Here is a 10,868-nt window from a genome sequence, read left to right as displayed (position 1 = left end):
CTGGAACAAGTGCACATGAGCTGAGCCACAGCAGCTCCCCAGGCCCTGAGACTTCCTCTGGGCCTGCAAGAATGACATTTCAACAAGAGGTTGCACTCAGCACCTACACGTCAATCTCCTGGTTGTTTATTTGCTCTGATTCATTTTAAGGATTTGCTCTGCCCAGCCCTGAGCTCCCTCCTTGCCCAGCTCAAGGACAAGGCTGGATCAGAGTGACTTCCATGCTGTGCCAGGAACCAAGCCCACCAACAAACCTTTTCCTGGCAGGGTGGGCAGCCCTGGCACAGGTGCCCAGAGCAGCTGGGGCTGTCCCTGGATCCCTGCAGTGCCCCAGGCCAGGCTGGACAGGGCTGGGAGCACCTGGGACAGCAGGAGGTGTCCCTGCCATGGGGATTTAAGGTCCCTTCCCACCCAAACTATTACAGAATTCTATCTCCAATCCCTATAACAAGTGGGACAGTTAACCCTTTCCTGCTGCCCCTCTGAGGGGCCCTGTGCAGGTAAAGCTGCAGACCCTCACTCACCTCTTGGCCACCTCCTGGAACAGGCCGGGCTGCAGCGGGCGCTGCTGCCGGAACTCCTCCAGGTACACAAAGTCCCCCCTGGTGATCACCTGCTGGAACAGAACCTCAGCCCAGTCCGGCAGGAACTCGTAGGCCTCGGCCACGATGGCTGCCTGCAGGGAGACAGAACAGGGAGGGCACAGAGCATTCCACACAGAGCTCTGCACAGAGCATTCCACACTGACAACTCGGTGCTGGGGATCTTCTGTTCCACCCAGCCCTTGCTGCTGTTCTTGAGGGCTGCTGTGAAATACAGGGTAACAAAGCACTGTGAACAGCCTTCCTCAGCCCCTGAAGAGGGACAATTTCCACCATCCCAAACTGCCCCAAGCCCTGCCCAGCCTGGCCTTGGGCACTGCCAGGGATCCAGGGGCAGCCACGGGTGCTCTGGGACATGCCCACTCTCCCAGGAACAATTCCTTCCCATGATCCCACCCAAGCCCCTCAGGAAGCCATTCCTTGTGTCCTGTCCCTCCATCCCACAGGATATAACAGCCACAGGCTCTGAGGCCTGGAGAAGGAGCTGAGTGCCCAGGCACTGCAGTGCCCAAATCATTCCCAACAGGAGGAGGCCGAGGGAGCCCAGCTCACCTGGTAGTACCTGGGCAAGGCCAGGATGGCTCCTGGCAGGTCCTGCCTGCCCAGGTTGATGACCCTGGTGCTCTGCCCCGAGCCCAGGAAGTGCAGCTGGAGCGTGATGAGCCGCGTCTGGCGGCGGCAGCGCAGCGCCTGCCGCACACACGAGTCCTGGAACAGAGCAGCTGAGAGCTTCCAGGGGAGCCAGGGAACATCCCTGAGAGAGCTCTGAGGTGACAGGGCAGTGACAGAGCTCTCTGCTTCACAGTCACCATATTCCATTGGTGTTACACAAAGCTCCATTCCCACAAATACTTCCACCGGAATTACGCTTGGGTTTAAATACTGTAATTGTTCTAGCCTTGCTCATTAAGCTCATGGTCCCTGCCCTGACAGTGGGGAACACACCTGTAAGCCAGGGTTTGTTAAAGCCTGAGCACAGCACACTCAGACACAGCCATGCTACTGCTGCACTGGGCTGCAGAGACACAGACCCCTGCTGCACTGGGCCCTGGGCAGCTCGGTGTGTTCTCCCAGCCCAGCACACTCCTCAGTGCTCCACAAATCATTCCATCTCACCTTACCTTGGAGTAACTTTCTGCTGCATCAATGAAGAGGGTCACAGCTTTCAGCAGCAGCTTCTTTAAATTTGGAACATCCTGAAGAGACTCCTCTGAAGCAGGAAAAAAGAAGGAATAACAATTATTTATAAAGGTGACAAAGTAAGTTACAAAACTCCCTCCCAGTACCTTGTCTGTCCCCGGTGTTGTCTCATAAAGCACCAACAAACTAAACCAAAATTTAAGTATTAAAAAAGCAGGAAGGAACACACTCCCTGCTGTTCATTTAATGGACCAAAGCTTTGCTGGAGCCTGGTCGAGTGATTGGAGGCTGGAAAGAAGCCCCAAGCACACACTTGTGGCAGATCCCAGCGCTGACCACTGCCAGTCCCACTCAGCAATCCCTTGGCACAGCTCCTGGTGTCGCTGCTGTCCCAGGGCTGGCTGCAGAGCTCACCCCGTGGGTGCCACTCAGACACAACCCCAGCACCTCCGAGCCCCTGCAAGGCCCGTGTCACATCCTGCGTGCTGAGGGAACCTGGCTGTGTCTGTACCTGCTCCCCGGGAATGCTACATCAGGGAGAGCCCTCTGGAACACCCGGGGAGCTGCTCAGGGCAGCTCCAGGAGCCCGGGACCTCCCTCCCCGTCCTTCCCCGCTCACCCCAGGGCCGGCAGTCGATGAGTTTGAGCTGGGTGGAGGCGGCAGCCTCGTGGTTCTGGCCGATCTCCCTGCACATGCTGAAGCACAGCGCGATCATGTTGTGCTTCTCGCTGTCGCCGGGCCGGCAGCGCTTGGTGTAGTCCAGCAGCGCCGCCTTCAGCGTCCCGCTCTGGGCACAGAGGGCACCCTGAGCACGGCCCGGGGCCCCCCCTGCACCCACAGGCCACCCCGGCCCCAAAAGTGACCGCCGCACCCCGAAACCCAACGGCAGCCCCACAGCCGCGCCCAGCTGGGGATGAAAATCCAGCGCCCGTGTGCTTCTCGACATACAAATGACAACGGGTGACACGTCTTTATGGCTTGCTTAAAACAAAGCTGGGAGTAGCTGTGATTTTTAAAACCCCCATGAAACTTTAACTGCAAATAAAAGCAAAGCAGGATGTGAAAATTCTGACAATGCCAAGTTTAAGCTTCAACGCTGCTCTCATTGTAGCCTTGAATTAAAAAGGAAAAAATGGTTCAACTAAAATAACTCTAAACCCCAGCATTAATTTATTTCTATGAAACCTGACTCCCAATTCAGGAAATAAATTTTACTCAGGAAGTAAAATGCCCAGACGATTTCACCCTGTGTAACCTGGGTGTAAATTCCTGCTGAGCCACACAATTCACATTGTCCCCCACGTACCGGGTCCAGCTTCTTCCTCATGAGCACCTCGAAGTAGTGCTTCTGGTGCAGCAGCTCGAAGATGTAGGTCATCTCATTGTACCTGCCAATGCCCGTCAGCAGGCGCACCTGGGGACAGCAGGGCACCTCAGGAGCTCCAGGGACCAGCCACAACCCCCTGCCAGGGCAGCCCGTGCTCCCCTGGAGCCACGGGGGCACTCCTAAACCAGCCCAAGCTGCAGCTGTCCCCCAGTGAGCTGAAAGGGCATCGTTTTATCTCATAAAAACAGGCGGTGAGGCTTTCAGCACAGACACCATTCCACTGGGCACGTCCCGGGCTCCAGGAGATCCTTCAAGGCAGCAATTAAAAGGTGCCCAGTGCCACAGAGCAGCACGTTTGCCCAGCAGCTGAATCACCACAGGGCAGGCACAGCCAGGACAGGCACAGCCAGGACAGGGCAGGCACAGCCAGGACAGGACAGGCACAGCCAGGACAGGACAGGCACAGCCAGGACAGGCACAGCCAGGACAGGGCAGGCAAAGCCAGGACAGGGCAGGCAAAGCCAGGACAGGACAGGCAAAGCCAGGACAGGACAGGCACAGCCAGGACAGGGCAGGCACAGCCAGGACAGGACAGGCACAGCCAGGACAGGACAGGCACAGCCAGGACAGGCACAGCCAGCCCTGGGCAGGTTAGGCAGAGCCAGCCCTGGAACAGCCGAACAGCCCCTGCCAGCCCTGGGACAGCCCAGAACTGCCCCTGCCAGCCCTGAGACAGCCCAGAACTGCCCCTGCCACCCCAGGAACTGCCCCTGCCAGCCCTGGGACAGCCCAGAACTGCCCTTGCCAGCCCAGGAACAGTCCCTGCCACCCCAGGAACTGCCCCTGCCACCCCAGGAACAGCCCAGAGACAGCCCCTGCCAGCCCTGGACCAGCCCCTGCCAGCCCAGGAACAGCCCAGAACTGCCCCTACCACCCCAGGAACAGCCCCTGCCAGCCCAGGAACTGCCCCTGCCAGCCCAGGAACAGCCCAGAACTGCCCCTGCCACCCCAGGAACAGCCCCTGCCAGCCCAGGAACTGCCCCTGCCCAGGGACACCCACCACCAGCCCGTACTCCTCCCTGGGAGCCAGGTGCTCCTCGGTGAGCAGCCGAGCCGCCTGCAGCACTCGCGTGATCCCCTCCATGTGGCACGTCAGGCTGAAGCAGCTGTGGGCCAGGATCAGCAGCTCTGTAACTGAGGAGCAGAGGGGTGCTGGTACTTCAGTTAAAGGGCTGAGGAAGTGGGTGACTGCCTCTCTCCAGAAAACACAGAACACACAAGCACAGAGCCTCCAGCCAAGGCTGACACGTGTGTAACACATCATCACTGCACTGCCTGCCAGCCCTGCACTGGGAAAAGGGAGGGCACGAGTTTTGCACTGCTTTGAAACATTCAGTGTCCAACTGTGATGAGTAAGAACAAAGTCACAATGCCCCTTCTGTAACAAACCACCAGGACAGCCCAGGTCACTCCCTGGCTGCATTTCCCACCTCTTGCTTAGCACAAAAATCTGAATTTTGTTTGGAAAATAAACCCTCAAGCAACACCCCTATCCACAGTGCACATCCTCAGCAATTGAATATCAAATTTGAGATCAGCAGCAGAGCCTCCCCTTTGAGCTGTGAGCTCAGGCCAACAATGTTAGCTACACACAGGTTACACCAGGCAGGATTTGCCATTTACTCACTGCACGACAGCTCCCCACGGGGCACAGAGGAGATTTTATCCAGCAGCTTCATCCCAACCAAGGTGTGATCCTGGCACAGCTTGGCAAGCTGCAGCAGCTCCTGGCTCTCCACTGCAGGGTTCCAAGCCTGCTTCTGCCCTGTGGCCAGAGAGAGAATCCTGTCACCACTGCTAACTGTGCAGGACAGAACTCCTGTTCTCTTTTATCATTAATTAACAAACCCCAAACAAACCAATCTGACATCATCCAGACTGACTGAGGACTTGGGACTACAATCCTAGAGACACTTTGGGTGTTATTGCTTAAATTTAGCTATCAGAAAATACTTTTATGCCAGTTCAACCCAACAAAATCCTACTGACAACCATACAGCTGCCTGTCATTTCCAAAGGAAAAAAGGTAAGGGAGAACACCTTTTGTCATGCTTTACACAGAGACCAAAGGTGGCCTGTCCCCCCTTCCCTGTGCAGAGAACAAAACAGCCCAGCTGTGCTCCTGCTCCCTGTGCACACACCATCCCCAGCACACACAGCCCGTGCCCACCTTTTCCCTGGGCCGAGGCCAGCAGCTCCTGGGTGATCTGCTGTGCCAGCAGCGGTGCCACGGTGGCCGGGGGCAGCCCCTGGCAGGCGATGAAGGCCTGGGCCCTGCGGCCGCGCTCCGGGCCCCGCCGCGCCAGGATGGCCCCGAGCACCTCCCGCGGCTCCCGCGCCGCCACCTCCCCGAAGGAGCAGCTCAGGTCCTGTGGGGAGCCCCCAAAAACCCATCAGAGCATCCCTGACCCATGGCAGCCCCAAAGGAGCAGCTCAGGTCCTGTGGGGAATGCCCAAAAGCCATCAGAGCATCCCTGACCCATGGCAGCCCCAAAGGAGCACCCAAAAACCCATCAGAGCATCCCTGACCCATGGCAGCCCCAAAGGAGCACCCAAAACCCCATCAGAGCATCCCTGACCCATCGCACCCCCAAAGGAGCAGCTCAGTTCCTGTGGGGCACCCAAAAACCCATCAGAGCATCCCTGACCCATGGCAGCCCCAAAGGAGCAGCTCAGTTCCTGTGGGGCACCCAAAAACCCATCAGAGCATCCCTGACCCATGGCACCTCCGGAAGGAGCAGCCAAAAACCCATCAGAGCATCCCTGATCCATGGCAGCCCCTGAAGGAGCAGCTCAGTTCCTGTGGAGCATCCAAACCCATCAGAGCACCCCTGACCCATGGCAGCCCCAAAGGAGCAGCTCAGTTCCTGTGGAGCAGCCAAAACCCCATCAGAGCATCCCCACCCAGAGCACCTCCCCTTAACCCCAGGTGATGCCTGAAGTCTGAGCTTTCCTGTTTCCCAGATTCTGTACTGCATTGTGTATAACTGAACTCCATATGAAGTGTCAGCAGCTCTCCTCACAGCTCGGTCAGACAAAACAATCCTTTTCCAGCCCCAGAACCAAGGACACCGCTGCAGCTCCAGGCCCAGAAAGTGCAAACAACAGCAAATTGAGGAGAGCAACCTGAGAGGATGGGACTGCATCACCTGGAGCTGCAATTGCACAGCTGCAATTGCACAAGCTCATCTCAGCACCTCACGTCTGGCCTTTCCCACACAAAGGGCTGGAATTCCACCCTCTGCAGCTCCTTGAGGGCACCTGCTGAGACCCTCCCCAGCCCCAGCAGGGCTGGCCCAAGGCCCTGGGCTTACCTTGGAGAGCTCGTAGAGGCACAGCACCTGCCTGCAGTAGCCCCTGCCATGGACACATCCCTCTGCCAGGGCCTTCAGTGCTGCCACCACGGCATCGTCCCCACCCCCCAGAGGGGTCCAGTCCTCCAGGCTGGCTGCTGGAATAAGAAAAACATCAATTCCTGTCTCACAAAGGCAGACAACTCCCTTACACCTGGGCAAGGCTCCCAAAACCCGCAGCAATTCTGTAACACTTCCCCAGACTTTGAAAACTGAGCTCTTGGCACCTGTGATTTTTAAAATATTACATTTCTTTCAGGGTGCCAACAAAGTAACAGAACACAAATATCCTCAATAATTTCTCAGATATAAAATTTCTAAGCAAAAGATTAAGTAAGGGTTGTGCAGCCTTCCTGATGGGTTAGGATTCATTTCTGCTCTTCTCTGTCTATTCAGCTTTACTCATCAGTATTAGTAAGGGATGTTCCAGCTGAAACTCGCTCACTTCACAGACATGCAGGGAACTTTACAGACAAACATTCTCAGCCTTAGCCTTGCCACTAAACAAGGAACACCAAACCCTTCACAATGCACAAAGGAGTGAGAAGAATGTATTAATTAAAGCATTTCCTTGCTTCAGCTACAGAAAGAAATTAGTGGCGTGTTTTCTAAAAGCAGGAAGGGGGATAAAGCCCAGTGCTGCTTTACTGGGCCAGAACTGAGAGCTAGGACACAACGAAGGGGATTGCACACAGACACAGCAAGGCGAGGCCACAAACTCCCTTCAGAAGAGCATTTCTGCAGCAGGCAGAGAAGGCAGGAGGGGCCGAGCCGGTGCAGAGCCAGGGGAGGGAGAGCAGAGCAGGGCTCAGGGGTCGCTCACCGCCGGGGGCTGCGCCGGCCTCGCTCAGCAGGGCCCGCACCTCGGGCTGCTGCGGCCCGGCCTCGCCCAGGGCCAGGGCTCTGCAGAGCAGCACCAGCGCCACGTCCCTGTGCCGCAGCTGGAAGTAGCCGCACACGCGGGCGGCCTCGAGCACGCTGCCCTCGTCCAGCAGGGCCCCGAGCAGCGCGCCCACGCCTCCAGGGCCGGCAGCCTGGCGAAGGACAGCCGCCGGGCCAGCGTGCCGAAGCGCAGCGCTCCGGGGCACGGCGCCGCGCCCTCGGCCAGCAGCGCTCGCTCGGCCACGCGGCACAGCCAGATCTGCTTCTCCACCTCCTGCAGCTCCTGCGCGGCCACGCCGGGCTCCTTGGCCAGCCAGCGCCCGGCCAGGGTGAGCAGCAGCTGCCTCTCCGCCAGGCCGCTGCTCTTCTCCTGCCCGGAGCTGTCCCACGCGCTGTCGGCCTGGCGCAGGAAGAAGCCCGCCGCGGCTCGGCTGCAGATGGAATGTCTGCTGAAGGTGTCGTTGCACTTCTTCCAGAAGTCAGCTCGTGTCTGGCTCTGGTGCCACTGCCCAGCCTCTCTTAAGTGATGCAGATCTCTCAGAAGCTGTAGAATACACAGAGGTTTATCACAATTATCTTTCCGAGAAAGAAAACTCCAACTCGCACAGGAAGGCCCGCACTGAAACACTGGATTTAGAGAAGTGCCCCAATATGCAACAAGTCACAGAACTGGTTTGGGTTGGAAGGGACCTTAAAGACCATCTCGTTCCACCCCCGATGGACAAACCCACCTGTTTTTCTCCCCAAATAAAACTGATTGCATACAAATAAAAACAGGAGAATGAGGACAGCTGTCCTGTACTCTGCAGCTCAGCACTTACAGCCTGTGTGTTGGGTGCACTTGCATTTAAAATAAAAAATCATCTAACAATAAAATTAATGTTTCAGGAAGGCTGAGAAGCTGCATCCTGAGTCCTGGCAGCAGCAGGAAGAGGTGACTGTCACCAAGTGCACTGTACCTCGTGTGTGACCACGCTGTCCACAGGCAGCTCAGCCAGCGCTGCCACCTCCCGAGCCAGGCTGAACATTCCCTTCTCCTGCAGCTGCTCCAGAATGGAGCTGCACTCCGCCTGGAACGCCTCCAGGCTGCGGGAGGTCAGGATGGAGCGGCTGATGGAGATGGAGGAGTCCCTGAGGGCCTCACTGAGGGCACAGAGCCTCTTCAGGTGGGGACCTGCTCAAAGAGAACAACGCTCAGCACAGTTGGGGCCGGAGGCCAGGAGAGGCTGAGCTTCCCTCGGGAGCCAGCCCTGCCGGAGGGCCGGGATCCATGCTGTCCTCACCATCCAGCAGCAGGCTCTGTGCTGCAGCAAGGAGCTGCAGGAGCCTGCCCAGCTCGTAGTCGGTGTGGCACTGCTGCAGCATCAGCTCCAGGAGGAAGAGCGCCTGCGAGCGCAGCCACGGCAGCGGCACCGCGGGGGCTGCTCCCCCTGCAGCCCCCAGCTGTGGGAAACAAGGCCTTAAGGCTCAGGGCTCCCCGTCCTGAGCCTCTGGCAGGGAATGGGAGGTGCAGCAGCTGTGTCCCTCCTGAGGGGACAGGGAGCTGCCAGCCCCGAGCTGGAGCTGGGACGTGGCACAGCAGGCGAGCACCAGACACTGCTGAGAGCCAGGGGGACGTGGGAGAGCTCAGCAGGGCCAGGCAGAATTAATTGTTATACACACAGCCCTGACACTGCTGGGGAAGGGAACTGAGCTGCCCGAGCCCAGCATCCAGGAAGGAAAACCATTAATGACAGGGAAAAATGTCAGTTAGCAGGGAACCAGAAACTGGGATGGAAAAGAAAGAATTGTTAGTCATCTGCACTGAGAGACAGAGTGTCTTCACACACTGCTCCTCTTGGCCCAGCTGCCCAATCCCAGCAATGGCACTTACAGAAAATTCATTTCCTTACATTTGTGAGGCTTTCCTGAAATTTGTCCAGCTTGGTTTTAGCTTCGTTGTACTTCTTACAGTTCATGCACAGCTCATAAATCTCCAGGATGTGCAGCAAAGGGGAATCCTTTAACACACAAAACCAGATGATAACAAATTCCCAAACGCACCTCAATAAATCACACTTTAAAAAATCATCTATTACTTCATTCAATAAATGTAAAATTTGTCTCCCTCACCAGCAGAACAATGAAGTTTCAATTTATTAAAATTGCATGCAAGGTTATGTAGGATCTAAAAATCTGTGATAACTGGAAGAACTTCCACTTTGACTGGGAATTTCAGTGGACAGCCAGGTTATCCTTGGCACAAAGGAAGGCAGAGGGGAATTTACAGGCCCAGAAGGTGAGACACATCAAACACACCCCTGAAACCACATCCCCTCACCTTTAAAAAGAGCTGGAAGCCATTCAGAAGTGTTTTACTCTTCTGCTTCCTCAAGAGGACTTTCCAGATGACAGCAAGGTCCTGCAGGTCCCACTGGGGGCTCTCTGCCTGGCTGTGGGCCGTGGCCTCAGCCCTGGTGGCACCATCCACAGAAGTGACGATCCAAACACAGAGGCAGGAGACGAGGCTGGCACCCTGGAAATGCCAGAAGGAAGGGTTCACACCTCCCCCGGTGGAAGGGGCAGCACAGAAACACCACGGCAGCTGTGACCCCGCGGCAGAGGCGGGCACCAGGCTGTGCCAGGCACCCCCAGCACAGGGAAATGCAGACTCACGGGGCACCAGGCTGTGCCAGGCACCCCCAGCACAGGGAAATGCAGACTCACGGGGCAGCAGGCTGCCAGCACGCTGAGGACGGGGCTGTGTGCCCGGAGCCCTTCGGCCAGCAGGAACCCCCAGGGGCTGGGCTGCTCCTGGCACTGCAGCAGGCTCTGGAACAGGCTCCCTGCACGGGCCCTGCCAGCCTCGGCGCCCAGCAGCCTCCCCAGGGCCAGCAGCAGGTGATCCTGCACCGCGGCAGGGAAGTCCTGCAGCAGGGGAATGACCTGTTGGGAAAACCAGAGCCTCGTGAGGCCCAGAGACACGGCAGGATGGAACGCCGAACACGCGGACAAAACACTCCCCAAGCTCAGTGTTTAGAACAGCTTTGGAGACCTAGAGAGGAAAAAGGGTTCTGGAGGTGTGGATTATTCTAATGAAAGCTCATCCTTTTCCACAAAGCTCAAATGTCTCCTAGGGAGCCTCAGTTCTGTTCTCTCTTGTAGTGCAGCAACAGAGCATTAGAAGGGTCTACTCGGGTGCTTTTGTGGAGTTACAGATTCTTCAAAACAACAAGCAAATCCAAGTTAAAATCCTGGGCCTGCTAAGCACCATCCTACCTGGAATCTCCCACTTAGCTTCCTCATGTGACTTCTCCCAATTGCTTTTATTGGAGTGTTTTATTCATTTTTAAATCACATTCAAAATCAAAGGTGGAAAATTTGGATTCTCAAAAGTTTAAGTATCTTCACAAAAAAATCAATGTGAGTTTTGAAAGGAAAGATGAGTGGCTTTATTGTAACTTGCACTGAACATCTGGCAACTCTCTAATTAAAAAATAGCAGTAACTACTTGAGTTTAAATT

General features: G+C 56.5%; 1 protein-coding gene across 1 annotated transcript in view; it reads right to left on the bottom strand.

Moving 5' to 3' along the window:
* SPG11 (SPG11 vesicle trafficking associated, spatacsin) overlaps positions 1 to 10,868 on the bottom strand; it is a 28,944-nt gene that overhangs the window by 1,142 nt on the left and 16,934 nt on the right. Inside the window, 16 exon segments of the mRNA XM_041419043.1 lie at positions 525 to 676; positions 1,155 to 1,310; positions 1,724 to 1,812; positions 2,362 to 2,530; positions 3,050 to 3,157; positions 4,131 to 4,264; positions 4,758 to 4,895; positions 5,301 to 5,499; positions 6,445 to 6,581; positions 7,307 to 7,504; positions 7,507 to 7,909; positions 8,325 to 8,539; positions 8,649 to 8,808; positions 9,258 to 9,365; positions 9,686 to 9,880; positions 10,072 to 10,290. Coding sequence (XP_041274977.1) covers positions 525 to 676; positions 1,155 to 1,310; positions 1,724 to 1,812; positions 2,362 to 2,530; positions 3,050 to 3,157; positions 4,131 to 4,264; positions 4,758 to 4,895; positions 5,301 to 5,499; positions 6,445 to 6,581; positions 7,307 to 7,504; positions 7,507 to 7,909; positions 8,325 to 8,539; positions 8,649 to 8,808; positions 9,258 to 9,365; positions 9,686 to 9,880; positions 10,072 to 10,290 — 2,780 coding nt within the window.

This window comes from Onychostruthus taczanowskii, unplaced genomic scaffold (assembly GCF_017590055.1).
Source record: "Onychostruthus taczanowskii isolate IOZ18803 unplaced genomic scaffold, ASM1759005v1 scaffold6, whole genome shotgun sequence".
In the NCBI taxonomy this organism is placed as follows: domain Eukaryota; kingdom Metazoa; phylum Chordata; class Aves; order Passeriformes; family Passeridae; genus Onychostruthus; species Onychostruthus taczanowskii.
Note: the sequence above shows the minus strand (reverse complement) of the source record. Positions and strands in the feature narration are given on the sequence as shown.